The sequence below is a fragment of the Ahaetulla prasina genome, chromosome 2 (genome assembly GCF_028640845.1).
Source record: "Ahaetulla prasina isolate Xishuangbanna chromosome 2, ASM2864084v1, whole genome shotgun sequence".
Taxonomy (NCBI): Eukaryota; Metazoa; Chordata; class Lepidosauria; order Squamata; family Colubridae; genus Ahaetulla; species Ahaetulla prasina.
In genome coordinates, this window is record NC_080540.1 from 80,775,432 (window position 1) to 80,802,324 (window position 26,893).

At 40.3% G+C, this 26,893-nt stretch overlaps 1 protein-coding gene across 2 annotated transcripts; it reads left to right on the forward strand.

Moving 5' to 3' along the window:
• The first annotated feature begins 1,194 nt into the window (after positions 1 to 1,194).
• On the forward strand, positions 1,195 to 26,893 carry RGS14 (regulator of G protein signaling 14). 2 transcript variants are annotated; one of them, XM_058171510.1, is made up of 15 exons: positions 1,199 to 1,525; positions 7,847 to 7,868; positions 9,166 to 9,320; positions 9,718 to 9,810; positions 10,714 to 10,857; positions 11,069 to 11,218; positions 11,440 to 11,560; positions 11,676 to 11,794; positions 14,365 to 14,568; positions 16,140 to 16,216; positions 19,018 to 19,144; positions 20,015 to 20,096; positions 21,607 to 21,653; positions 21,990 to 22,101; positions 26,173 to 26,893. In XM_058171510.1, the coding sequence occupies exons 1-15, from the start codon at positions 1,481 to 1,483 to the stop codon at positions 26,463 to 26,465; spliced, it is 1,791 nt and encodes a 596-aa protein (XP_058027493.1). In that variant the 5' UTR covers positions 1,199 to 1,480; the 3' UTR covers positions 26,466 to 26,893. The 2 variants fall into 2 exon arrangements, with proteins under 2 accessions (XP_058027494.1, XP_058027493.1); XM_058171511.1 differs by lacking the exon at positions 14,365 to 14,568 and having other exon boundaries at positions 1,195 to 1,525.

Below are 26,893 nucleotides of genomic sequence, written 5' to 3' on the forward strand. Positions count from 1 at the left end.
TGGTTAAGGCAGGACTTGACCTCACAATTTTCCAGTTTCTAACTTGTTGCTTTAACCACTAGACCAAACTGGCGCTCTCTCTTTTTTTTCTTGAGTCTAATTAATTTACCAAGTTGTTATAAGGGTAAATGATAACACTTAAGCCACCCTGAACTTTTTAGAGGAAGAGAAAAATGAAAATGAAATACATAAAACCTGACATGACAACAAAAGTCACCATTCCTTTCCCCACCCCCCGCAAACTTTCTTCCAGCAGGGTCTGCTCTTGACATGATAGCAGTATTCCAATATTTGCAGGGGTGCCACAAAGAAGAGGGGGTCAACCTATTTTCCAAAGCACCAGAAGGCAAGACAAGAAACAATGGAGGAGGAAAACTAATCAAGGAGAACTAGAAACGAAGGAGAATTTTCCTAACAGTGAGAACAATTTATGAGTGGAATGGCTTGCCTCCAGAAGTTGTGGGTGTTCATCACTGTAGGCTTTTAAGAAGACCCTGGACAGCCACTTGTCTGGAATGGTATAGGGCAGTGATGGCTAACCTTTTCTGGACCGAATGCCCAAAGTGCGTGAATGCGCGCCCAAATCCCCAAAATGCAATGCGTGTGTGGCCCCCTGCATGAGCACATGCATATGCGTGCAGCCCCCCTGCATTTGCCCCACCCCCCATGCATGCATGCACGGCCCTCCTGCATGTGCTCCTGTGCATCCATGCCCCCTGCACACGCACTGCCCTCCACGCGTGCATGGCAGAGACCTGAAGACCAGCTGGCCAGCAGGAGGTTCGTGCGATGTGCAGCGCAGCTGAACTGGGGCAAGAGGGCGTGCCATAGGTTCACCATCATGGGTATAGGGCAGGGGGTTGGACTAGAAGACCTCCAAGGTCCCTTCCAATTCTATTATTCTGTCCTGTGTGCATAATATCTGCAGCTGTTGAAGAATGGAAACAGTCATCTTTAGGTGGATGGCAGTATGTTGACTTTGGAAAGTGCCACACAGTGCCTGTCAGCCAATTGCCTTTGTGCTCATCTGCTGCCTTCGATGTATCTGCCGGAGCTTGCCTTTATCCGTTGCATCCCCTGAGGGCTGTGTCTGGGGGTGCTAGAAATTTTTTTGACTCCAGCCACAGATGCTCCCGGTCCCTTATCAGGGTGTGGGATCCTTTAAGAAGCCTTTGGCTGCAGCCTTGGACCATTTTCAATGCTTTGGGCTGGAGGTGTCAGTGGAGCTGTGCTCATAAGGAAGGAGTCTCTCCCTTCCAAACCCCATTTTGAGCTGTGGTTTTGGTTTCCATGGTGACACTTCCTGTGGTAGAGAAAAGAGGTAGTGAATGCTGCACTGTGAGCGTGGCAAGCAGCTCCACTCCTTCTTTCTCTCCCAGCCGGGGATGCTCTGAAGGCCGGCTGCAGCCTCAGGGAGGGGCTGCTCCCAGCCTGATGGTCCTGGGTTTTAAAGTCTACCTGTGACAACTGCAGGAGAGGCATGCTGGGAAAACCCAAACATCTGGGTGTCCAAAATGGCCGAATGGTGAGTGAACATACTTCAGCTGCTACTGGGGGGAAGGCAAAGCCAGCAGCTGCAAAGGAGCGGCTTGTCTTCCAGATGAAAAGGGCTCCTTCCTAAAATCTGATCCCGGCATTTGGGGGCTCTTTCCTTCAGGGGGAAGGATAAGCTTCTGGTGACCTTCCCTGGTTTTCATGCCTCCCCAATCCCTAGGTAGATTGGTGAGAGAGGGATTTAGCTCGGCTCTACTACTGCAGCGGTAGGGAGGATGGGATGTTCTTGTGTGTGCTGCTTTGTGATTTTGCCCCCTTCTTTGTAAACTATCTGAGAGAGGAAAGGCTCTTTCGAAGTATAAAACTCAGCAGCTGTTGCTTTGCTCTAGCTGGGGCATGCTTTTGCACGTTGAAGAGTTGCTGTGAAATCACAGTGCCTTTCAAACTCGCCAGGTTAGACTGCATAATCTGCTGTGGAAAGAGAACGGCAGGCATGAGTCTGTTATCAGGTTGCACAACTGAGCATGACTGGCAGCCACAAACAGAAAAGGAATGAATATAATGACATGATTAGATGGATCGACCTCATGGAATGCTAGAGCCTCTCACTGTCAGTAAAAGCTGTTGCAGGTTATGTTGACTTGTCCAGGGACCTTGTGCAATGATCTTTCCTTTTTAGAAGGAAATTACTCTAAATTAATCTCATGAAATCAGATTCCTATTTGGAAAATGGTACGATGTTGCCTCTGGCTTTGCTAAATAGGAAGAAGCATGAACAATAATGTTATCAGGGTTATCTTTACAGAAATCCCTCTGGCACGGCCCGTGCATAGATTTAGTGGACTGAGATCGAAATAAGAAGTTCTATCATATAGTTTGTTCATGATCATTTGGCATTCAGACAGATTCAGACCAGTTTTGTCAAGGGCAGCTTTGGGCTTCAATGGAAGTATAACTGTTTATGTTCTAGTTTAGATTCCTTGGCACTGACAAGGGTAACCACTAGGCCTACCTACTGCAGCCTATTTGGGCTGCAGAAATCCGGAGGATCTCGACAAGGAGTTAGTATTTTCTGCATTTCTTCATTATTATCTAGTGGTAATTCAAACCTTTGCCATCTAGATTCTAGTCTTGTACCATCTATGCAGCTTTCATTAATCATTTTTAGAATGATTAATGTAACCAGAAATGTTTCAACATATATCTGACTATTAGGAGTCGTGATAACTTGTGCAAATACTGTCAGCAACACTTGTAACATACCAGAATGTTTTTACGCTGGGTCAGGGGTGGGGGACCTATGTCTTTAGTCTAGGTTTTGGGTACTCCTCTGCATAATATGATTCTGTGTTCCTTCTATTTCTGTTTGTCCATGTGAATACATAAGACAGTGACCAGTAAAAGAGGATTACTCAAAAACAAAATAAAGAAAATCTATTGAAATAGCAGTTAAATGTTATTGCACAATACAAAAATAAAATAATACCCAGAACGATTAAAGCGTAGCTAATGAGACGGTTCACCTTAAAGCAGGAGTCGTAAATTCCAATCATCAGAAGTGCCACACAAGAATTACTTCACCTGCCCAACACGGAAGTCTTTTCATACACTGATGCTAACATTTCTAGTGAGTCAAAAATCGAAGATGTGGTATCACGTATGCCATTAAAAATAAATATATTAAATTAAAAACAACTTTACCATAAAACAAAACTGCAAGAGAAATAGCTGTACCATAGCGCCATTTCCTTTTATCTCTTAAGGAGTAGTATTTTTCATTAATGAAAATGCCTGTGTTTGGTTTTAATATTCGGCTGATATATAATCTTTTGTTCAAGATCAGATTATACAGTCTAAGAAAGCCATCCTGGAGCTGCCACAATCCTGCTCTTTTTCCCTCCTGCCTCCGTCTTTTTCAGCTTGCCTTTTCTTGTCTGGCAGAGCCCTTTGTTCTTCCTTTGCACAAGCAGAGGGATCTTGCTTCTTTGTTCGCTGTCCTTGCCTGGCAAAAATACACTAACAGCAGGACAGTCAGAGACAACCAGCTGCCTCTTCCTTCTCTCCCTTGGGCAACCATATCTTCCCAGCTCTTCTCTTCTGGTCACCCCCCCACCCATCCCCAGGGCTCCTGCCCAGAGTCCCCACTGCCACCTTAAATGTAGCCTCTTTCATGGAGCATGAGAGCAGATGGAGTTTCCCTGAGGATGGTGTAAGAAATGCCAACTACATGGGCCAGCTGGGAGGCATGTGCCACTGCCAGGCTTCTCTGCCTGGAATGGCTTTTCCTGTGGCCCAACCTGGGATCTTCACATCACCTTAGCCTTGCTTGTCAGCCTTATCAGTGTCTACAAATAAAAGATTGTCACTGGGCACAAAAAATGATGGGAAGGTGACATAAGGCACATGGAAGTTTGGGATCCCGGCTGAAAATGATAATAAAAGGATATGGTCTGTGATGATTAGAAATGATAATCAATGGAAATATATTAAACATGAAACTGATTATGTTAATTTAAAAGTTTAAGTGATGAAAAAAGAAAAGATATTACATCCTAAATTGATGCCATTTCAATGTTGGCAGCTGACATATTCCAAATCCTGAATATACAACAGAAATACATTTAAAATTAAAGTCATCTAGTTTCATCTGATCGCATCTAGTAAAAGAGATCCCGTTCCCTCTCCACTTGACCTCAAACATTTTTGTAGGAAAAACAGAATAACCTCACAGTGGCAGGCATGCCAATTCTTTTACAATTTTACAATTGGCATGCCAATTCTTTTACAATTCAATTACTGGCATGCTCAGTAAGCTCAAACTGCCCAAGGAGCTGCTGATTCAGTTCTACAGAGGAATTATTGAGTCTGTCATTTGCACCTCTATAACTGTCTGGTTCGGTTCTGCAACCCAACAAGAAAAACACAGACTTCAGAGGATAATTAGAACTGCAGAAAAAATAATTGCTACCAACCTGCCTTCCATTGAGGACCTGTATACTGCACGAATCAAGAAGAGGGCCGTGAAAATATTTACAGACCCCTCGCATCCTGGACATAAACTGTTTCAACTCCTACCCTCAAAACGACGCTATAAAGCACTGCACACCAGAACAACTAGACACAAGAACAGTTTTTTCCCGAAGGCCATCACTCTGCTAAACAAATAATTCCCTCAACACTGTCAAACTATTTACTGAATCTGCACTACTATTAATCTTCTCATAGTTCCCATCACCAATCTCTTTCCACTTATGACTGTATGACTATAACTTGTTGCTGGCAATCCTTATGATTTATATTGATATACTGATCATCAATTGTGTTGTAAATGTTGTACCTTGATGAATGTATCTTTTCTTTTATGTACACTGAGAGCATATGCACCAAGACAAATTCCTTGTGTGTCCAATCACACTTGGCCAATAAAAAAAAAATTCTATTCTATTCTACTCTATTCTATTCTTTTATTCTGAACTTCCCCAAAGAAACCCTTGGTATCCTTTCTAAATTCAATTTGTGTGACGTCCCTGACATAAGCGCTAGTATTCAGAGCTACATATTCGTAATTTTTTTTTTCCTGATTGGTCTCCTCTCCTCTCCTTTTTCTTTTTCCTGCATGTTCTTATTTGTTTCAACCCATTAGAAACCCCTTTAGTTTTAGCTTTTTCCACTGTCTTCAGTTCTACTATTTTTAGCTCCTTTTCCTATTAAGTTCTCTGGCCATGGGATGCTATTAAAATCCCTTTTAAAAAAGTTGATGATACACATTTGACTATACCCAGTTTTAGTTTTGTTAAAATCAGGAATTCCAGCTTGAGGTGGTCATCTTCTATCTTCTTATATTTCCTTAACTAATCAAGCATTTATGATTCTCTTGTACCTTCAGAATGTAAAGGAGAAAACTGTCAACAAAACAAGTGATGAATTTATCTCTCAAATGCATATTTTAAAAACAACCAAAGGACTAATTCCAAAGAAATGACTGATGGAGGACATTGGAAAAATTTCTCTTGTAATGAAATAAACACATCAAAAGGAATAGAAAAGAAACTTTTAGTAATCCTGGTACAAGTAAAGAAATAAACCAATTAAGAAATAATTAGAAATAATTTTGTAAAATTTAGTTTATAATGAGGCAAATTATAGGGACGATGCTTACTCATCATCAGAAATAAAATTAACTTTCAAATAGATATTTAAAAAAACGATCAATTTCCCATCAAAGAAAACTTTCTGTGGCAATTTTTCAAGATGAGAGGAATAAAGGAAACTACTGTGTTTCCCCGAAAATAAGACCCTGTCTTATATTTCTTTGAACCCTGAAATAAGCGCTTGGCCTTCTTGCCATGGGCTCAAAAGCCCAATTGGGCTTATTATCAGGGGATGTCTTATTTCGGGAGAAATAGGGTGGGTTTTTTTGCTTTTTAGTATCATCTCAATTTTTAAAACCCTTTTCTTCCTCAGTTTAGTTAATTTTTATATTTTAACTTTAATTTTAATTAGGGACAAGGAACTTTCCCAGTGCTACAGTAGTTTCCAAACGCCACCCCCCTGGGCAGACCCCAGTCTTTATAGCCTTGGCAGCTCTTCACAGTATTTTCCTTCAGCTATCCTCTATCTTCCATGAAATATATGTAACTGGGAAAAAAGATGTTTATTATGATTTCTTTAAATAGGTTGTAATCTGCAACCTACTGCTTCACCCTTTGGCAAAACTGATACGTTCTTTCGGTAGTTGCATGCTGCGAAGAAAGCAGAACATTTTGGAAGGAATACTTAAAGAAAAATGTAGCGCTGCCCCCCCTTCACTCATACAAGTATAGTTTGTTCTCAAAGGAATATAGTACAGCCATCAACACACAGGGTTTCTAAAATCCTTGTATTAAGCTGTGGAACTGTAATTCTTTTTTTTTTTTAATTTACATTTATATCCCGCCCTTCTCCGAAGACTCAGGGCAGCTTACATTGTGTAAGGCAATAGTCTCATCCTATTTGTATATTTATATACAAAGTCAACTTATTGCCCCCCCAACAATCTGGGTCCTCATTTTACCTACCTTATAAAGGATGGAAGGCTGAGTCAACCTTGGGCCTGGTGGGACTCGAGCCTGTAGTAATTGCAAGCAGCTGTGTTTAATAACAGGCTTCTTACAGCCTGAGCCACACCGCGGCCCTAATTCTGGCCATAGCCTGTCAAATTCTCATGGATTCTCTTTCAAATGAAAATCTCCAATATGAAAGGAAGAAAAAAAACGCTGCTTCTAGGACAGGGGTCTCCAACCTTGGTAACTATAAGCCTGGAGGACTTCAACTCCCAGAATCCCCCAGCCAGCAAAGCTGGCTAGGGAATTCTGGGAGTTGAAGTCTGCCAGGCTTAAAATTGCCGGGGTTGGAGACCCCTGTTCTAGGAGACTTTCCAAACCATAGATTTCCATATTAGAAATTTGTACCTAAGAGATGGAATGAGGCATAGTCAGACTGTTCTTTAAGAGAACAGATGGTCATCCTATATTTGCATCTGTATCTAGTTAACTAATATATAAGATTATCTGATACTGGACAAGAAACTATTATATGCATTTTGGATACCGCTGTTGTTGCAAAATGGGGCATCCAGGCTGTTAATTCAGTTCCTTCGGGAATTGGGCAGGATACTGTGAGAGCCAGCAGAATATGCTAATATGCGTGAGATTGATATTGGCCCCAGCACTATAGGCGTTTGCATGTGTTATTTTTTTTTTCTTGTTCTTCTGTTTTTTTACATTACCTACTTGGCAAACAACCAGCCACATAAACAAAATACAATAAATAATAAAATAAGAAGAGCAGGATATGATGGTGATGTGATGCTTACATTGATGGTTCTGCAGCAGATGCCAATGACCTTTTGGGCATAGTTTAAGGTGTTTACTTTTATTCTTAGATAACTTGGGATCTGATTTAGTGAGGGACCACATCTCTTGCTATGATCCTGTCTGATGACTTAAATTAGCAGGAATGGCCTTTTTGAAGTATCCTTTCTGCCTGGAGTTTGACTATCTGGTAGGCAGAAAAGGGTCTTCTCCTTTGAAAATTGAGGGAGGAGAATTTGGCCTCCACTCGTTCAGTAGTTTTAACCAAAACACTTTATTTCATCAGGCTTTTAACTGATTTTAATTGTCTTTATTTTGAGTGTCATTTTAATTATCTTGTTTTATTGTAATTTAAATGTATCTTGTTTTGTTGGTATGCTTATACAAGCAGAAAGCCTGGGTGTAAATATCATAGTGACAATGAGGAGAAAGATGATGTCTCTTTTAAGTTAATCTCTCTCTGATAAAGTATTCTGACTGCTCTCATCCTTCTTTTGCAGGGCCTGGCGGTATCCGATGGAGGTAGGTGGGACATGTGACTGGGTAATGCTATTAGACTTTTGGAGAGAGTGTGTAATAATGGCCACAAGATTTTGCTGGCTACTTCTCAGGGCGGCTTACACTATGTTAAGCAATAGTCTTCATCCATTTGTATGTTATATACAAAGTCAACTTATTGCTCCCAACAATCTGGGTCCTCATTTTACCTACCTTAAGGCTGAGTCAGCCTTGGGCCTGGTGGGACTTGAACCTGCAGTAATTGCAAGCAGCTGTGTTAATAACAGACTGTCTTAGCAGTCTGAGCCACCAGAGGCCCTATCATCTCATAGTTGAATGTTGGCCCTTGGAACTACATAAAACAACTTTCAGGGGATTAGATGCTAAAACAAATGTTTGACCAAACTATCCTAGGATGCTTGACTGGGGAATAGACCCCTGGTTTTATAGTGCCATTAGTAATAGGAAGCTATTAAGCTAGAAATTTGTTCTTCACTAATGAGCTAATGAGACTGAACAAACCACCAGTGACAGGAATAAACCAGACCTTTGCACAATGTCATCAGGAGGGACAGGAATAAGGTTTCCCTTCTCTCTATTGTTCTGTTCAAAATCACGGGTTTACCTGTAGAAAATCAGCTAGCTGCAAACAGTTTTGGGAGAAATGGAGTACCCTGTCATGTTTGCCTTTGTCCCCATGGTTCCTTCAAGATGCTAATTCCTTGCTGCTACGTATTAGCAGGAGGAACTGGTGATTTTGAGCAGCTCCCTGGTAGATGGGAAACAAGGCATCTTGCCTCTCGGAGATTCTATTTTTTTAATTTATTTTTTAATTTATTTATTTTGTCACACAGTATAAGTGTAAGCATGAAATAACTATACAATATATAAGTATATATATAAGTATGAGTATGTAATAACTAAATTAATTGGATATAAGAAAAGGAAACAATAGGACAGGAACGGTAGGCACTCTTGTCCTCTTATGCACGCCCCTTATTATTAAAATCTTATTTTAAGATTCTGCTTAAAATCTCTGATTTCCAACGATGGGAAATTAACTATCGGCCTACAGCAGCTGCCTACAGAAACTCCTGCAAGAGAAATGGCTCGTTTACAAAGATCTCAGGGTCACTGTCCCGTAACCAATATTGAATTAAGGATAGATGTTGTATGTGAAGTGAGTTGATGGCATCCTGTTGGTCATTTCAGATAGAAAAACGTTTTGGCTTACCTTGATGGTAACTTCCATACTCCAGATTCATACACCTTTCCAGATATGAGGCCTCTGAAAAACTTGAAACCTTTCTCTGCTTCACAGAGTTAAACAGCTCTGGCAGTCGGGGTAGTAATAACAGTGTGAACAGTCTGCCGTGCACTCAGAGTCTCCCTCCCTCCTTGGGGCAATCTGTGGCCCGCTGGGCCGAGTCCTTTGAGACACTGCTACAGGACCAGCTTGGTGTTGCATACTTCACTGTGAGTTCCGTATCACCTTTCTGTTCCCTTTGATTTTTCACTGCACATTCTTCCATTTTTACCATTATTTATTTTTATTCCCCTTCTAAGATGGCGGGTATTTGGAGCTGTTTAGAGCTATATGCTTTATACCAGTCTGAAATTGTTCGGCCATATGTCTCCTCTCTAGTCCTTTTAACCTTGAAACAGATCTTGTGGCTTGCTAGAGAGGAGAGCTGCTTACTGATGGCTATTTGCTACCCAATACAACTTATATGGTGATCTTGCACTTCGGGCAAAGATAATAATTTGGCTTCGCTTATTGTTGCCTGAATCCTTTGATTTCCCCGTTGGCTGTTCTAGAGTTCTGGATTATGATAATGTTGCAATAGATAGAGAAATATCCTTTTCTTTCCAGGAGTTCCTGAAAAAGGAATTTAGCGCTGAGAATGTGTATTTCTGGCAAGCCTGTGAACAATTTCAGCAGATACCAGCTAGTAGCACCCAAAAGGTAAGGATCCTTCTTCTAGAAGAAGATCAAATTTTGCATTATGTGGACTTATCTTGTGCTAAGAAAATACATGTAATTCAAATAAGTGTATGAGATACATTTGATCCTGATTTGAATTCTACAGCATATTCAACTTTTATCTTATTATAAGGTTTGGAATATAATTTATAAAATGAAGGCTGTGAACCTCATAAAACCAAATTCTGTGTATGATTTATGATTCCCTAATGTCACAACAGACAGCAATGTGTCAAGAAATAATATAATGCCCCACAGCCTCAAACTGCATAGAACAGAATTTTATATAAATAGCAAAAGCAAGCATAATGAGAAGGAAGAAGACAAGAGGAGAGTGATGATTATTTAATATGTTATTTAGTGAAGTTATATTCTTTATCAAGACAAAAAACAAATTCTGTAAGATATATTCACTATTGAACCCTGTTGGTTTTAGCTACATTTCCCCCTTTTTCTTATCATTGGGGGAATGCAGTGCAGAATATTAATTTTCTTCCTTTTATTATTGGAAATCCTACTTAACTGGTCTTGGATTTAGATATATTATTATCCCCCCACTTTCAAATTTATTGACATATCCATATGGGCACAAATCTTGCCTTTTTTGTTCTAAAGCATGAGGAAGATGGATGGAGGGAAGAAAGGAAGGAGCTCTTGTTGAATTTTTCACCCAAACGAATAGCCTTGATATTTCTTTATTTTTTGCTGAGAACCATTGAAAGCACACTAACCTATGAGATGAATAGAGTGCCCAGATGGTTCTCTCCCTATATTATGTACTTAGGGAGAAAATACAAGCCATATTGATTGCTGCAGCTGGTCTGGTTATTTCTGTTCTTTGCTATTGTGATATTGTGATTCTCACTCCATGTACTTTCTTTGTAGCTGGCTCAGGAAGCTAGGAAGATCTATGATGAGTTTCTGTCAAGTCATTCAGTAAACCCAGTGAACATTGACAGACAGGCGTGGATTGGTGAGGAGATGTTGTCCACTCCCACTCCTGAAATGTTTCATGTCCAGCAACTTCAGGTGAGAACAGTCCATGTCCGCTAGCTGATATGCAAATATAAAAGACGTATTTGTAAAAAATAATAAAGGCGGAATATAAATAAATTATATTTGCTCCCCAATTAATAATTAAGTACATTTCTGATTCAGAATGTTGTGATTCCTCTTGGATGAAGCCACCTAAGGGCCAAGCTTTAGAGATACTAATGATACTCAACTTTGCTTCTTTCAGATTTTCAACCTGATGAAATTTGACAGCTATGCACGTTTTGTCAAGTCTGCGTTGTACCAAGCGTGTGCAAAGGCAGAAAGCCAAGGGCAGCCCTTGCCAGAACTGAGATCCAGTTCTCAGACTGGCAGTCCACCTACCGAACATAGCAAGGTGGGAAGCCTTTACTTCCAGCTTAGAAGATAGTGTGATAATGTGATAGCAGGGGGTCTCCAACCTCAGCAACTTTAAGACTTGTGGACTTCACCACAAGCTGAAGTCCACAAGTCTTAAAGTTGCCGAGGTTGGAGAGCCCTGATGTGAAGGGATTTGGGAATGCCACTTAAGCAAGTCCAATAGATGTAGAGCTCTTACACTCTCTGGTTTTCCCTTAGAAAACAAAACTAAAAGCAGGGAAATCACTACCGTTAGGAGTGGAGGCAGCTGGTAACCTGGCTGGGAGGAGTCCTCGGAGATCCTTTCGGAAAGGAGACAGGAGGGACCGTCCCTGGGGAGGTGAGTCCAAAGCTGAAAGTAGAGATACAGTTGAAGGAGGTGACAGAACAGGAATGATTAATAATTGGCCAAGTATTCTCCAAAGTCCTAACTCCTTGTTAACTATCTGTCCTAGAGGAGAGAAATGGTGGAGAGGGGCCATCCCCCTGGCGCGACTCCCAAGGCTCTTTGAATTCCTCAGCTAGTCTGGACCTGGGCTTCCTATCTTATGCAACCAGTGGCTTGCAGGCAGAGGTGAGTGGTGTTTAGCTAGATTTTGAGCTGCAGCTTGTGAAAATATTCTCTGCTCTGTTTGTTGCAATGTGGGCGCTTGGCTCTTGCTTAAACAGTATGCCATGCCTGTTACATCATAGGTTCTACCCAGCCCCCACACTCTATCTATAATAGGCTATGACTGTGCTATGTGTGGAGGAGTTCTCTACAAAGTATAGAGATTTCTGCAATTGTTACTGAGAGCCTGCTGGTATTTTCATGGCTGTATCCCCTCTCTAAGCCTTTCTCAAGGTTGCCCTACCTTGAAACTGTTGAAAAGTTGTTGCCTAGAATGCCAGAGGGAGTCTCAGTTGGTGGGAAAGCAGCCCTTCTCCTGAGCATCATGGCCGATCAAATAGAAGTGGAGAATGAAATTATCCAGAGGAGAATACTGCTAGCAAAAAACCGCCCAGGACAATGTGCTTAGCAGGGACAGTGGAGTTTGGCTAATGATACAGCTTCATAATGTAAAGTATTTTGTGCTCTTGGACACAGCATCTTCCTGCTCTGTTTCCCAACCAAATCTCTCCACATCATTGGGAAGATGGGCATTGATTGCTGACCTTGAAATGCGGAGGGGGACATGGAGGTTGCCATAAATCAGTCAGTGTTCCTTCCAGTTGGCTATTAGTAGGTTGCATTCTGAATGTCATCATTCAGTCAATACTCTGCCCTGAGCTATTGTTGCTCTTCCCATCATTAAATTCCTTTGTGTATGTACACACAGACACACATACAGTTCAGCGTCCCATGTTTCTAGCACATGTTTTGTGCATTCTGGCCCATTGCCCAAAATTCTGTGCTCCTATTGCAAGGGGAAATCTTCTTGGCTCCCTCACCCTCCAAATGAAATGATAGGCTCCTAGTTTTCTACAGTCAAGGCCCCAGTGAATGGAGGGAGGTGGGAGCAGTGGCAGGAATTGGGTCAACCTGGGCCTGAATGCTTCTGCTGTTATCATAGCCATGTAGATATCTATAAATCCATGCTCCAGGCAGACAAAGAAGAAGGATGAAGCAGTAGTAGGGCTGTCACAGTGTCAGATGGCAAAAGGTAGGTGACTGGGCAGGAACATGCTTATCAGGTGCTGCCTGTACTCCTGCAGGTATTTATTCTGTTACCCACTCACACCGCTTGTCCCCATCCCACCACATCCCAATAGGGCAAGTTAAAGAGGCAATTCTATGGTTGCAGCTCCTGCTTTTGCCACTGATTTCTTTGCTACTCGCGTACTCTCTTTCTTCCCTGAGCCCCAGAAGGAATGGCAGAAAAAAGGCTATCCATATACTGTTATTTGAGAAAGGAAAAGAGAGTTAACTTCTACTTATCTTCCAGTTTCGAAAAAAGCACAAAAATGTTTTGGTGCAAGAAAGATGCTAACTTTGTTTTCCGAGCATATTAATTTTATGTAGTGAGACAAATCCAAAACTGTCTCTGGAAGGGCCAGAGATACCAGGTAGAGCCTTATACAGTCAAAGTCTTTTCCAAATAAATATTTGCTCCTCGGTTGTGGGTGGTTATTTTTTTAAAGTATGTGTACCTTGCAAATAAAGAATGAAACATTCTACTCGCATCCCCATCTCCCATGGTAGCTCATAGTAATAAGTTTGCCTACAGAGAGGTACAGCCCTTGAAGCTGTAACCAAATGCTTCCCACTGTCTAATAAACAGATTATCTGACAGATCTAAGGTTTTGCAGCAAGTGACACAATAAATTGAGTTGGCAGAATTCTGGCTGAATTGCTTCAAACTGCTGTTGGAAAGAAAGGAGCATTTCAATTCTGTTCTCAAAACGGGAAAATGTACAAATTTACATAAAGCGTAATTACCATGAGATTCACTGCCTCAAGATTCAGTGCCAGCTGCTGGCTTACATGGTTTTGTAAAGGAATTATGTATGCTGGCTGGCACAAGAACTCCCAATATTGTTTTCAGTATTTAACATTGCTGAGGAATAATAGGAAATAGTTCATGCTTATTGAGTTCCTTCAAGCAATGTTATCGGTCACTATGTAAAGTGGGAATATCTGGACTTTTTTTTTTTGATACATCAGGCTTTCTATAATACTAGATGTTCTTCTTGATGTGCAGGTTTTCTTCACCATGTTGCTTCAAATCACCAAAAATCCATAAAGGAATTTTCTTTAAAACTCCATCTTAACTGTGGCCCAAAGTCCTACTATTATATCATTCTGTAGAGAAAGCAATTGAGAGAAGAGTTTTGATTGATTATGTGCCATCAAATCATTGCCAGCTCTTAGCAACCATATAATATATATAGATTTTCTCCACAATAATCTGGTCCTAACTTGGTCTTTCAGGTCTTCCAACTGTATAGGAAGGGGAAAAAAGCATAAGTAATTTTTTTTAAATCGCAAGTTTGGCTAAAAGCCTCACCAAGCTCACACCTACCATAAGTGGATGCATTGATAGATATACAATATTAATGATCTTTGATCTCAAGTAATTGTCTGTTGTGGAGACTGTACTTTCAGGTTGAGATTGTAGTAGGTTAATAAATGGAGCTGAATGTGATAAGTTCTGTTCTCTACAGAACCACAGGAAGAGTCTCACAGGCTCAGAATCTGACAGTCAGAACCATCCCATTAAATATTGTTGCATTTATCTGCCTGATGGAACTGCATCGCTGGCCCCAGTTCGTTCTGGCCTCTCTATCCAGGAGATGCTGGCTGGAGTTTGTCAGCGTCGTGGTCTCAATTTACCTGATGTAAAGATCTACCTAATGGGAAATGAAAAGGTAGGTCCAATTTGTTTTAGGCAAAAAGGAAACATTACTGGAAAAACAGCACTTTAGGAACCTAAAAGAAAGGGATTTTTCTAGGTAAAATTTAGATAGGAGCATCTGTAATCTCTCTCAATATGTACCAAGGTAACATCATAATTGAAGTTGTGAATTCAGAAGTTGTAAACAGAAAATCTACTGGGGTTACAAATTCACTTTAAGCCAATTTACTTGTAATCTCCACATGCAGTATTTATCTACTTTATCTAATTTAATTGAGCAGAAATTGGGCTTTGGGTATAAATTTGGGTAATTCTCTGTTGGATTGAGAGTTCACTATTGTTTGGCTGAGTTTTCCCTGAAATTCTATTTCTTAGTCCTATGTAGTAGGGCTAAGGAATTTCGGCCCTCAGAGATTGTTTATCACAATTCCTAGTATGCTTCACCATTGGCCATGCCAATTGGGAGTACTAGGATGTTTTATTCTATATATTTTATATAACTTTAATGTCTATGTTCTATAGCTTCTAATTGCCTGCTTGGCTTATGACAATAGGTCACTGGAGTCCCTTTTAACTAGAGATAGTAGTTATATTCTCTAAGTATTTATTCACATAACATATATTGTTAACAACCCAAATAAATAAATATTCTTCAAATGAAATTGAGTTCATTGTAAAAAGTATCTTTTGTCTAGGCTTAAATTGGTATATAGTTTCAGCATCTTTTAAATTCATATAGCTTTATTGTTTTTCCTCTTTGAAAGTGCTAGGGAAAAATATACTTATCTAGATATCCAAAATTATAATTCAGCCCAACCTGATTGTACATTAAGTTTTTCCATGGCATATTTATATTGGGCAAATAATTTTTAGTTCATGAATGATTACAGAATGTGCATGTATTAGGTGAAATCAACAAGCAATTTCAGTTTTCAAAGAATATTAGTATTAAAATATTCCCAATTAATAATATTTTATCTATTTCTTTGTTTAGAAACATTTTTATCTTATCACAATTAAAAATATCTCTCCTCAGTATTATTTGCAGATTTCTTAAAAGCTATTTTCCCAGAATTGCATTATTGACCTTAATAGTTTCATACAAATAGTCCTTGACTTATAACCACAATTAAGATCAGAATGTCCTTGGCTAAGAAATGAAGTTATGAAATGAGTTTCCACAATTTTATAACCTTTTTTTGCCATGGCCGTTAAATGAATCACACGGTCATTAAGTGAATCCAGCTTTCCTCATTGACTTTGTTGGAAAAGACGTAAATGGCAATCGTGTCATCCTGGGTCACTACAGCCATCATAAATACATGCTTATTGTTACGTATTCAAATTTTGATTGTGCGGCCGCAGGGATGCTGTAAGTGCAAGAATCAGTTGTCACTTTTTCCAGCATGGTTGTAACTCCAAATGGTTGTTAAATGACCTAAGTCAAGGCTAGCTGCAATGAATTAATCTGTGGGTGATGTAGAATCATATCGTACATCAGCAAGCATTTCTATACACATTCCTATATGAGTGTTCTTTCTTTACCCTGTATCGATATTTCCGTATTTCTTTGGCTTTTTACAGAAGCCGCTGGCGTTGAACCAGGACAGTTTAGTATTGATGGACCAGGAGGTAAAGCTGGAGACCAGGGTCAACTTTGAGTGAGTGTGATCAGTGAAAACTCCTGTTCTGGGTTGGCTTTGCTTCATCTTTCTTAATACCAGGTTGAGATTCCTGCCTCAGAAGTGTGACCCATTTGTTTTTACAACACAGATGAAAACAACTCTTTTGCTGTTTTGGGGGCATGCATACAGCAGTTCAATAGTACTCATTATTGATTGTATGTGGTTGAACTAAAAGTGAGATTAAGTTGCCTAACCTTCATGTTGGTACCAGTGGTGAAATCCAATTTTTTTTACTACTGGTTCTGTGGGTGTGGCTCGGTGAGCGTGGTGTGGCTTGGTGAGCGTGGCTTGGTGAGCGTGGCAGGAGAAGGATACTACAAAACCCCCATTCCCTCCCTACTCCTGGGGGAAGAATCTTGCAAAATCTCCATTCCCATCCCACTCTGGGGCCAGCCAGAAGTGGTATTTGCCGGTTCTCCAAACTACTCAAAATTTCCACTACCAGTTCTCTGGAACCTGTCAGAACCTGCTGGATTTCACCCCTGGTCCATAGTTGAGTAAGTAGACTTAGAGTCTTCTCTCAATGCTGAATTCAAGCGTTATTCACTTGATCTTGAATTGGCAAAAACAACAACAACCAAAACCAACCCCACCCAGTATCCCTGGCATAAAATTTTCCATTTCCTTTGCCAATCTCTATCACACAGCTTTTATTTCCGTTTTGGCTTGCCAACAAATAATAAAGCCCTGACTTCGGATGTGCAATGCATGTTAAGCAAAGTGGTTGCTTAATCACACAGATTATGGTGCCCTCCCACTCACTGAAGTCTGAAAGAATCTATCCATCAGTCACAACAGGGAATGTGAGGCTGGCATTGGGATGGGGTTTCGGGATAAGGCAGATGCCTTGGCCTGCCTCTCTTCTTTACTGTGCCTGGCAGACCAGGAGAGTAGGGGTCTGTTCTCCAACTTCCAAGTCCACTGAACAGCAAACAGACTTGCTGAGGCACATAGGAATGAAGCCATGTTTCACAAGTAAGAAAATGTAGTCCTTTTAAAACCAAAAGCCGCTCATAGTCTGCTACATTAGTGAGATGGATAGCATAGAAATTAAATAAATAGATAAAACCCAGCCACCTCTCAGCAATTTCCACAAGGAAGAGCAGGGAGGAAAATAGTGGTACAGAAGAGTGCTTGGGATCTGGAGGGAAGAGTTGTGCCCTCACCAACTTCACGTGGCCAATAGGCATCTCAGCTAAGAATAACTATAGATGTCTCACACAAGAGCCACACCAAGAGATGTTCATGTTCATAAGAGCCACGGCGGCGCAGTGGTTAGAATGTAGTATTGCAGGCTAATTGTGCCATACTCCAGCAGTTTGATTCTGAGCAGCTCAAGGTTGACTCAGCTTTCCATTCTTCTGAAGTGGATAAAATGAGGACCTAGATTGTTGGGGGCAACATGCTGACTCTGTAAACTGTTTAGAGAAGGCTGTAAAAGCACTGTATATGCTGTATATAAGTCTAAGTGCTATAGCTATTGCGATATTTTTGGTTTTGTGCAAATTAGAAAAAGACTTTAGTGGTTGAAAGTTAACAGCACAGAAAGTCACTATCTACGCTACTCTATGAGATGCTATTTCTCCCTGAGTATGTGACCATTTTAGCCTCAATGTTTATGCCACTATAAATAATTCAGAGCTCATAATTCATTTCAGTGGATCTACAGTATATGAAAATTTTTCTTCTTGCTGTATTCATATATATGTATATGAATATATATACATACATAATATAATATAATATAATATAATATAATATAATATAGTATAGTATAGTATAGTATAATATATTATAGTATAGTATAGTATAGTATAGTATAGTATAGTATAGTATAGTATAGTATAGTATAGTATAATATAATATAATATAATATAATATAATATAATATAATATAATATAATACAAATACAAATACAAATACAAATACAAATACAAATACAAATACAAATACGTATACGTATACGTATACATATACATATACATATACATATACATATACATATACATATACATATACATATACATATACATATATACATATATATATACATCAAGTGGGTTTTTTTTCCTATCAAAGCAACCTGGTCTTCCCAAATATGGGAGGGAGCATACTGCTTCCTTTTCGCCTTTCTGCCCCAATCCAGGAGCCCTCCAGGCAGTTGCTTTCATGACAAACTATTTTGTGTTAAATTTACTGACAAAGAGATAAAGGGAGACTAGTATAGATCTATTTCAAGCTATTTAGTTCTCATTGGGTAGACCAGGTTGCTTTGATAGGAAAAAAAACACCCACTTGATCTTTCCCATGGTGCACCTGATAAACAGGAGAACCTGTGGCTTAGTGGTTAATACATCTGCCTAATATGCAACCAAGCCCAGGTTTGAATCCCAGAAGGGTATGCCTAGCTGATGAGAGCTAAATAGCTTGAAACAGATCTGTACTAGTCTCCCTTTATTTCTTTGTCAGTAAATATATATATACTTATACACACACACACACACACACATTCTGCCCTTTTCCTAAGCTGCTTTCTCATTTTCCTTTGTATTTACCATGATCTTTAAATAGGCACATAGAATTCAGGAAGGATTGAGGTGATGTAAAAGATGGCTGCAATTTGGCTATGACTTATGTAATGTGTTACACTCATTTAATATATTTATAGTGGTTTTTTCACTTTGTGCTATGAAGCCGAAGTTGACTCTTAGCAACCACATAGATAATCCTTTTCTCCAGTATGATCTGTCCCCAACCCGATCCTTACTTTTTACAGGCTGCACATTACACCTATCAATAAAACAGTCCGCATTCTGGCAAAATCAACTAAAACCTTGCAAGAAGCATTGCAGCCCATCTTGGAGAAATACAGTCTTGATATTAGACAAGTGTCACTCAAACGGGTAAGAACCATCATGAAATAGGATGGGTAAATATAGGTAGTCCTAGATTTACAACACAACTGAGCCCAAAATTTCTGTTGCTAAGCAAGACGGTTGTTAAGTGAGTTTCACCCCATTTTACGCCCTTTCTTGCCACGGTTGTTTAAACGAATCACTGTAGTTGTTAAAGTTAATAACATCGTTGATAAATGAATCTGGCTTCCCCATTGACTTTACTTGTCAGAAGATCGCAAAGGGTGATCACATGAACTTGGGAGACTGCAAATATGAGCCAGTGGCCAAGCATCTGGATTTTGATCACATGACCATGGGGTTGCTACAATGGTCGAAAGTGTGAAAAATGGTCATAGGTCACTTTTTTCAATACCGCTGTAACTTCGAACGGTCACTAAACGAACTGTTGTAAGTCGAGGACTACTTGTAGCGTTTGACTAAGCTGGGATTTATCAATATGACATGGTTGCTTACTTCTGAGATTTCAGCTTGCTCCCAGCTGCACTCTGCAGTTCTTGGTCTGCACTAGAGACACTGCTTCCACTTTATTTATTTATTAAATTTATCTGCTGCCCATCTCGTCACAAGGCGATTTGTCAGGAGTTCAGAGCTGTGAAGCTAACAAGGCAGCTACCTAGACTGGAGTTCTTGGTAGGCTTCTGCTTTGTTCTGCGGGTGAGAAGAAAATGCCCATTGTTCTCTGGGTCCTGTGCTTTTTAACGGAGTCCCATTTCCTTATAGATCTTCTGTTGAAAAGCACTCTATATATTTACCCTACTCTTTGGGCCATCCATTTCTGGGAGGGTCTGTTCTTCTCCCTCCCCCTGGGCCATCCTGGCCTTTTTTCCCTCTGTTAACTTTGTTCTCTCTCTGCAGTCTGGGGGACTCCAAACTTTGAAGCTGGAAGAGAAGGTTAGTGCAGTGGCTGCTCAGAAGCTTGTTCTAGATTCAGATGCAGGTATGTGATGCTCAAAGGAACATAATTATCTATGCAGGATTGTAACTCCTAAGCCTGATTAATTCTATTGTAGACAGAACTCTTTTCCCCTAGGGCAGGGGTCTGCAAGCTTGGCTCTTTTAAGACTTGTGGACTTTAACTCCCAGCTGGCTGAGGAACTCTGGGAGTTAAAGTCCACAAGTCTTAAAAGAGCCAAGTTTGCAGACCCCTGCCCTAGGGAGAATTATTTGAAGAGGGTTCTCAAGAAGAGATGACTACATATTCTTTGTACCTTTTTCTTTCCCATCAGTGCTAGTGAATCGATACTCTTGTTTATTCACCATAAGCAACGGTTGCAATTTATTTAATTCATTCGTATATTGAAACGTAATTGCTGCCCTTTTCACTCTGAAAAAGTGACTCTGGGTGGCTGTTGTGATGCCAATGTTTATTTATTTTTATTATTTATTATTCGAATTTATATACCGCCCTATCTCCCAAAGGACTCAGGGCGGTTCACAGGCATATAAAACTGTTTATATATAAAAATGTTGTGCATTTTGCCCTATTAACTTGCTCTGTGTTGGATGCAGTGCATTTCTGAAGAAAATTAGATATAGGTCGCTTAACATAAGCAGGTCAGCTGCTTTAAGGACATGAAGCATCTTTCCCATGTGTGACATACATCTGCCTTACATGCTGGGATGTTTGCCACAAAGAAAGTGGAAAAACAAATTCTCGTCATTTATTTATTTAAGAAAATTTATATTGCTGCCCAACTCACTCTCGTTGATGCCAGTCAGCATGCAAGCATAAATCCCATTACAAAAACAATACAAGAAGCAATAGCCCCCAGCCCATTGGTCACAACGATCAAGCCACTTGATGGTCTCCATATCGGGTCCCTAGGCCCATTGGCAGAATCATGTCTTCAGGACCTTGTGAAAGAATGTCAGGGTCGGGGCCAATCTTATTTTTGCAGGGGTAATGTTCCACAGGTAGGGAGCCACCATGGAGAAGGCCCTTCTTCTTGGTCCTGCCAGATGGATCTCCTTAGGAGAGAGGACCTATAGCATTCCCTGCCTCCCTGCTTTGGTGGGTCGGGTTCTCTTCCTCCTTCTCCTCCATCTTCTTTCCTCTTCCACATTCACTTCAATTATTAACCCTCAGTCTCACATGGTGGCCCACAGAAGATGTTACCTGCTTACCTGATAGAAAACAAGATCGTTTATAAAATGTGTGTTTATCAAAGCTGAATGGAAGGAAGAGAAAATGTGATGGAATATGGTAGACCTGCTGAATGGGTTCCCACAAGGGGGCCTTAGCAGAATAAAAATAGTAACTCTGCTTTTATTTCCTGACCCCTACCGGGTACTCACAATTTTCCTAGACTCGGATATCCTGGCATACACAGTATTTCCTTCTGCTGACTTGTGCTGTCCTTTAAGGCATAGTTCAGCATCTCTTATGCAGCCACATAAAGCAACTACTTTTCCTCCAGAAATTCTAACATCCATCTCTTTTATTGCAGAAGTGAAACCCGTCATGGTAGCAGATGCTACTTGTGAGCAGTTTGAGGTGAGCAATGATCATGAAAGCAATAACACTTTATTGAGTTGTTTCATGCTTCAAGGGGAATCTTGACTCTTCCGTCACTTTTAAAATGCATCACTGCGTGTAAAATATTTTTTATTCCATTCTTTAGCATTCTTCTTGATAATGATGATGATGAATGTGCAGATAATTGTTTTCTTTTTTTCTCATAATGCAGATGCCATACATTTATTGTGAATGGTCACAGGCTAGGAATGGTGTTAATATTTCCTTTGTGATACGCTGTGCCTTGGTTATAGTTGTGACTTATGTACAAATGGATCATTTTCTGAGGCTGGCTTTCTCCCACTGTGGTTCTAGGATGACAATACTCTGGAGACTGAGTCTGAAAGTGACCCACTCCTAGCGATGTCCTGTCCTTTTACCAAATCCATCAAGAGTAACCAGAACCGCCACACGTATGATATGGAAGGTAAAGCTTGTGTCTGTGTCTCTTTGCAACCTAATAAAATTGAGGAGGTCAAGGGGATGCTGCTTATAAATTAGTGTGTGTGTGTGTGTCTACATAACTTTTGAGTCAGTGTTAACTCTTGGGCCTGGCCTCAACAATTTTCTTGGTAAGTTTTTTTTCCGGAAGTGGCTTGCCATTGCCTGCTTCCCAACGTTGAGGGAGAATGACTGGCCTAAGGTCATCCAGCTGGTTTCGAGCCTATGGCACGACTAGAACTTAGAATCTGCCAGTTTGTAGTCTAATGTCTTAACCACTACACCAAACTGGCTCTTTAGAAGATTAGTAACTCTAGGAAATTAAACAGAACCAAGCCATGCTAAATTTGGATATATCTTTATAAATTATCATTTCTGGCAGCAAATTAACAAACTGCAGAGCTGTGGAGCACTTTAATTTGGAAAGCAAGAACAGAGGAAATCTGCTCATAGTAGTTTGGGAATTTAAATTTAAATTGGAATTTAAACCTACGTCTCCCTGATTCAAGTTCCCCACTAACCACTACATCACATTGCCTATTGAGAAATAGATGGGCAGAAAGGCAGGGAAGAAATGGAAAGAAAACTGGAGGTGTCATACAGATTAAACTGCATTGAAACTAAATTTGTCATTTCCTGTCCCAAAGGCACTGTTGGCATACAAGTTAGCACTGCCCCCTTTTTAATAGTCAACATTTATTAAATATGATCAATTATGTGCCATCAAGTCAGTGTCAACTCTTAGCAACCATACAGATAGCTTTTCTCCATGACAAAAATTGTTTCTTCGGGTTTTCCAATGGTGGACTTATCTCCAGTATAACTGAGTCTATCCACTGTGCTGTTGGTCGTGCTCTTCTCTACCTTTCCCAGCATTAGAGTTTTCTCCGGAGATTAAGGTCTTTGCACAATGTGTCCTAACTAGGATAATTTAAGCCCAGTTATTGTACTTCAAGTGAAAACTCTGGATTGATTTTTTTTAAATAAGTCCATTTATTTGTTTGTTTGTTTTTGGGTTGTCCATGGTACAGTATTCTCAGGAGTTTTCTTCAACATCAAATTTCAGAACTGTCAATATTCTTTCTATCCTGCTTTTTCAAAGTCCAACTTTTCTTGCCATAAAGTGTCATGGGGACTACCATTTCCTGCACTGGTCTGCACTTTGTAGCTACTGATACACATCACAGCATCTGAATAATTTTTCTAAGGCCTGCATGGCTATTTTACTAAGTGCTAATTTGTGGTGTACTGTATTTTTTTTGACCGCTTGTTCCTTTAGTGTTGATAAGTCAATCCTAAAAAGCATAAGATATCCACCACTTCTATATTGCACCTTCATTGTCGGTTCTAAGGCTGATTAGTTTGGTCTTCTTTATATTTAGTCTTAGTCCCGTTTTTCACTGTGCTCTTGATTTTTATTCCTGGAATTTGCAAATTCTTTGCATTTTTGGCTATCAGAGTAATGTCATCAGCATAGTGCAGGCTACTGCTTCTCCTCCAGTTTTAAAATCATATCTTCCAGTTTCTCTTAATATATATTGAGCATATAGGTTGAATAAATAAGGAAAGGGTAAACAGCCTCACCTCACTCTTTGCCTACTTGGAACCATCATGTACTGGCTGCCCCCTCAAACAAGAGACTCTGAGTGGCAATCATTAAATAATTAAGAAACAGTTAATACTTAAAACAAAAAATCCAAACACTTAACAATTAAAAAAGAACAGGGATGTTTTGGAATTTATTTATTTATTAGATTTATAACCGAACAACTCCTCCACCTCTTAGCAATTCCACAGTCTATTTGATTTCTATGTTGTTCATCTGGTGATGTCCGTGTGTAGAAGTGTCATTTTGGTCATTTGAGGACTATGTTGGCAATGAAGTGGCAGAAATTGATAGGTCACACCCCTATTTCTTTTTGGTTTCCTGAGCCATCCACTCTAACATTTTCCTCCATAATTATTTCCAACTCTGGCCTTCCACTTTCCAATCACAAGCAGCCCATCTTGCTAGCATGTCCTGTTGATTTCAGACATGATCATCAAACTCATCAATCTCATCTTCATCTGCATCAGTGTTTGGAGAGTAAATAATAATTGTCACATTAAAGAATTGCTTAGAAAGTCTAGTTATTATTCAGTTGTTGACTACGTTACTGTCAAGTACAGGTCATCCTTAGTTAACGATGACTCATTCAGTGACTTTCTGAATTTGCAACAGCACAGAATGAATGATACTTAACAAGTGATCTTTGAAGCCATTACAGCATCCCACAGTCACATGTTTATCATTTGCAACCTTCTTTATTGGCTTCCAACATGCAACGTCAATGGGGAGGCCAGCAGGAGGTCTCAAATGGTGACCACGTGGCATCCTTGCTGAACAACCTGTGGTGATTCACTTAGCAGTGGCAACTGGGAGTGCTGGAATTGCCATTGCTAAGCGAAGCAGTTAGATGATGTCACACTTTATATTCATGCCAGTAAGCAACAGCAAATTCCGGTTCCAACTGCCATCGGTAATTGAAGACTACCTGTGCTATACTTGCTGTGTCTTTTCTAGCTACACAAAAATGTGGTTCCTTTTTTTGTTTTTCATGTCCTGTATAGTAAGCTGTGTGATCTTCTGACTGAAAGTATCAATCTCAACATCTGAATTCATTGATTCCAAAGATATTTGGAATTTGTAGTTGTTTCATTTCATCTTTCACTGTGTTGAGCTTTCCCAGCTGTGTTGAGCTTCTTACGTACCGTGTTCCCACTAACTCTGCCCTTGCAGCTTTGGATTTTCATATCTATATCGCAAAGTGAACCTGCAAGATGTCCAAAAGGGTTTTAGTCTAGCCACATGATAAACACAATTATTATTCTGAAAGATTAGCAGCTTTTCCACATGTTCCATTAGCAGCTTTGACACATGTTGAGTGCCATCTGACCTGAGGGGCCATCATCCAACACTTTATCTTCAATTTTATATGTTATATCCATGTCTTGTTCTTGGTAAAATACAGCAGAGATTTACTATTGAATTGTCTCGCATACTATGAATGGATGTCTACTAAAGTGATCATCTGCCTCCAGTATCCTTTTATATTGCTGCCCCCCAATATAGGTGCCTGCTAGTTTTACCTAGGATGACCTTCCATGGGTGACCCTGCTGGGAGTTTATACATATAGCATTTAGCCTTATAGATCGCTTTACAGTGCTTTTATAGCCCTCTCTAAGCAGTTTCAGAGTCAGCTTATTACCCCCAACAATCTGGGTCCTCATTTTACCCACCTCCGAAGGATGGAAGGCTGAGTCAACCTTGAGCCTGGTGAGATTCGAACTGCCAAATTGCAGGCAGCCAGCAGTCAGCAGAAGTAGCCTGCAGTACTGCACTCTAACCACTCCGCCACTGTGGCTCGAATATACATATATTCCCAATATTCTTTGCTCATCTTTCCCAGGAACGCTTCCTTGCCATAATGAGGCAATACAGCAGGACATGGGTGGATTAAATATAATTACATAACAAAAATTATTCAAGGGCCTGCTGGATATATATATATGAATATAGGCTCTATCACTGGTCTCAGTGGCTGGGTACATAGGCGTGAAGTTGCAAGCTTGTGTTGTTGGTATTGCATCTCCTGTGTCTCTTTTTTCCCCTTGCAACTGGTGTCCCCTTTCATGTGGAGTGCTTGCCAGGTGCATAATTTGCAATAGCTATACCAAAGGTATCTGGAATTTATAGTATCTTCTTTAAGAGTCCAAGGGCTCTGTGAGAGTTTTAGCATTCTCTTCAAGATTCCTTTAAGGAAACCAAGACTATTAAAGGCATATATAATTAATATAAGCAAGCTGAAAGAGCTAAATGTTGCTATTTGTAGAGTGACAATATGAAGAATGGCTGGTCTTACGTGACTCTCCAGATGTTGTCCAGTTCCAGGTCCCATCAGCCTGGTTCATGAGGAATGATTAAGTTGCAGACCAACCCATTCTGAGAGTGCTTGGCCCCCACCCCAACCATGGTATTATGATTTGAGATACATTGAAGTATTTCTTCTCCCCTAGGGCTAATGGAACTGCTGACTCGTGCACAGAACTGCAGGGTCAATGACCAGCGTGGGCTACTGTCCAAGGAGGATCTAATACTGCCCGATTTCCTTCAGGTGCCTAAACAAGGTGGTGTCACCTGCACAAGCCATTCCTCATCCAGCCCTGAGAATTGCACCCTCGAGGCACCAAAGGATGACACCTCTCAGCATCAATCCCAGGTGCAGTCTCAACCCCAGGTTTCTCCTTCTTCACCACTGCAAATACCAACTTCGTCATCAACATCTGCTGCTGGGAAATCTGACCTGTGATCTACTCCATGAGAACCCCAGCCCACCCTAGGCCCTCAATTGTATGTTTTTTTGCCGTGAAGCCAGGCCTTTCCTGTTCGATATCTGTCGTAGTATCATGATCTCACAGACTTGTCCCCTTGGTCTAGGTTGAAGCCTGGCTAGACCCCATCTAGCTCTTGGGACTCTCAGGCTGAATTCAGGAATGGACATGTGTGCTCCTAATGTTCTGGCCGACGTTCACTAACTGCCCATGCTGGCTGGGCAGCAGAGTGCCAGTATTACTTACTTGCTGTACCAAATTATTGTACGGTGTTGCTCTCTGTCGTGAAACAACTGCCAATGGCTGCTCCAATGGCAACTACAACCCTATGGCTAGTGGTGATGCTGCCTGTATATAGTTTGTAATTTTCAGTCTCTGTAAAATGTAAAATACACTACTGATTAAG

Bases quoted from the DNA above. Each gene is read 5' to 3' on its own strand.
- RGS14 (XM_058171510.1), top strand. From the start codon at position 1,481: ATGCTGGGAAAACCCAAACATCTGGGTGTCCAAAATGGCCGAATG. The intron at 9,811-10,713 runs GTAAGGATCCTT...CTTTCTTTGTAG, and splicing joins CAGCTAGTAGCACCCAAAAG to CTGGCTCAGGAAGCTAGGAA. The intron at 14,569-16,139 runs GTAGGTCCAATT...GGCTTTTTACAG, and splicing joins ACCTAATGGGAAATGAAAAG to AAGCCGCTGGCGTTGAACCA.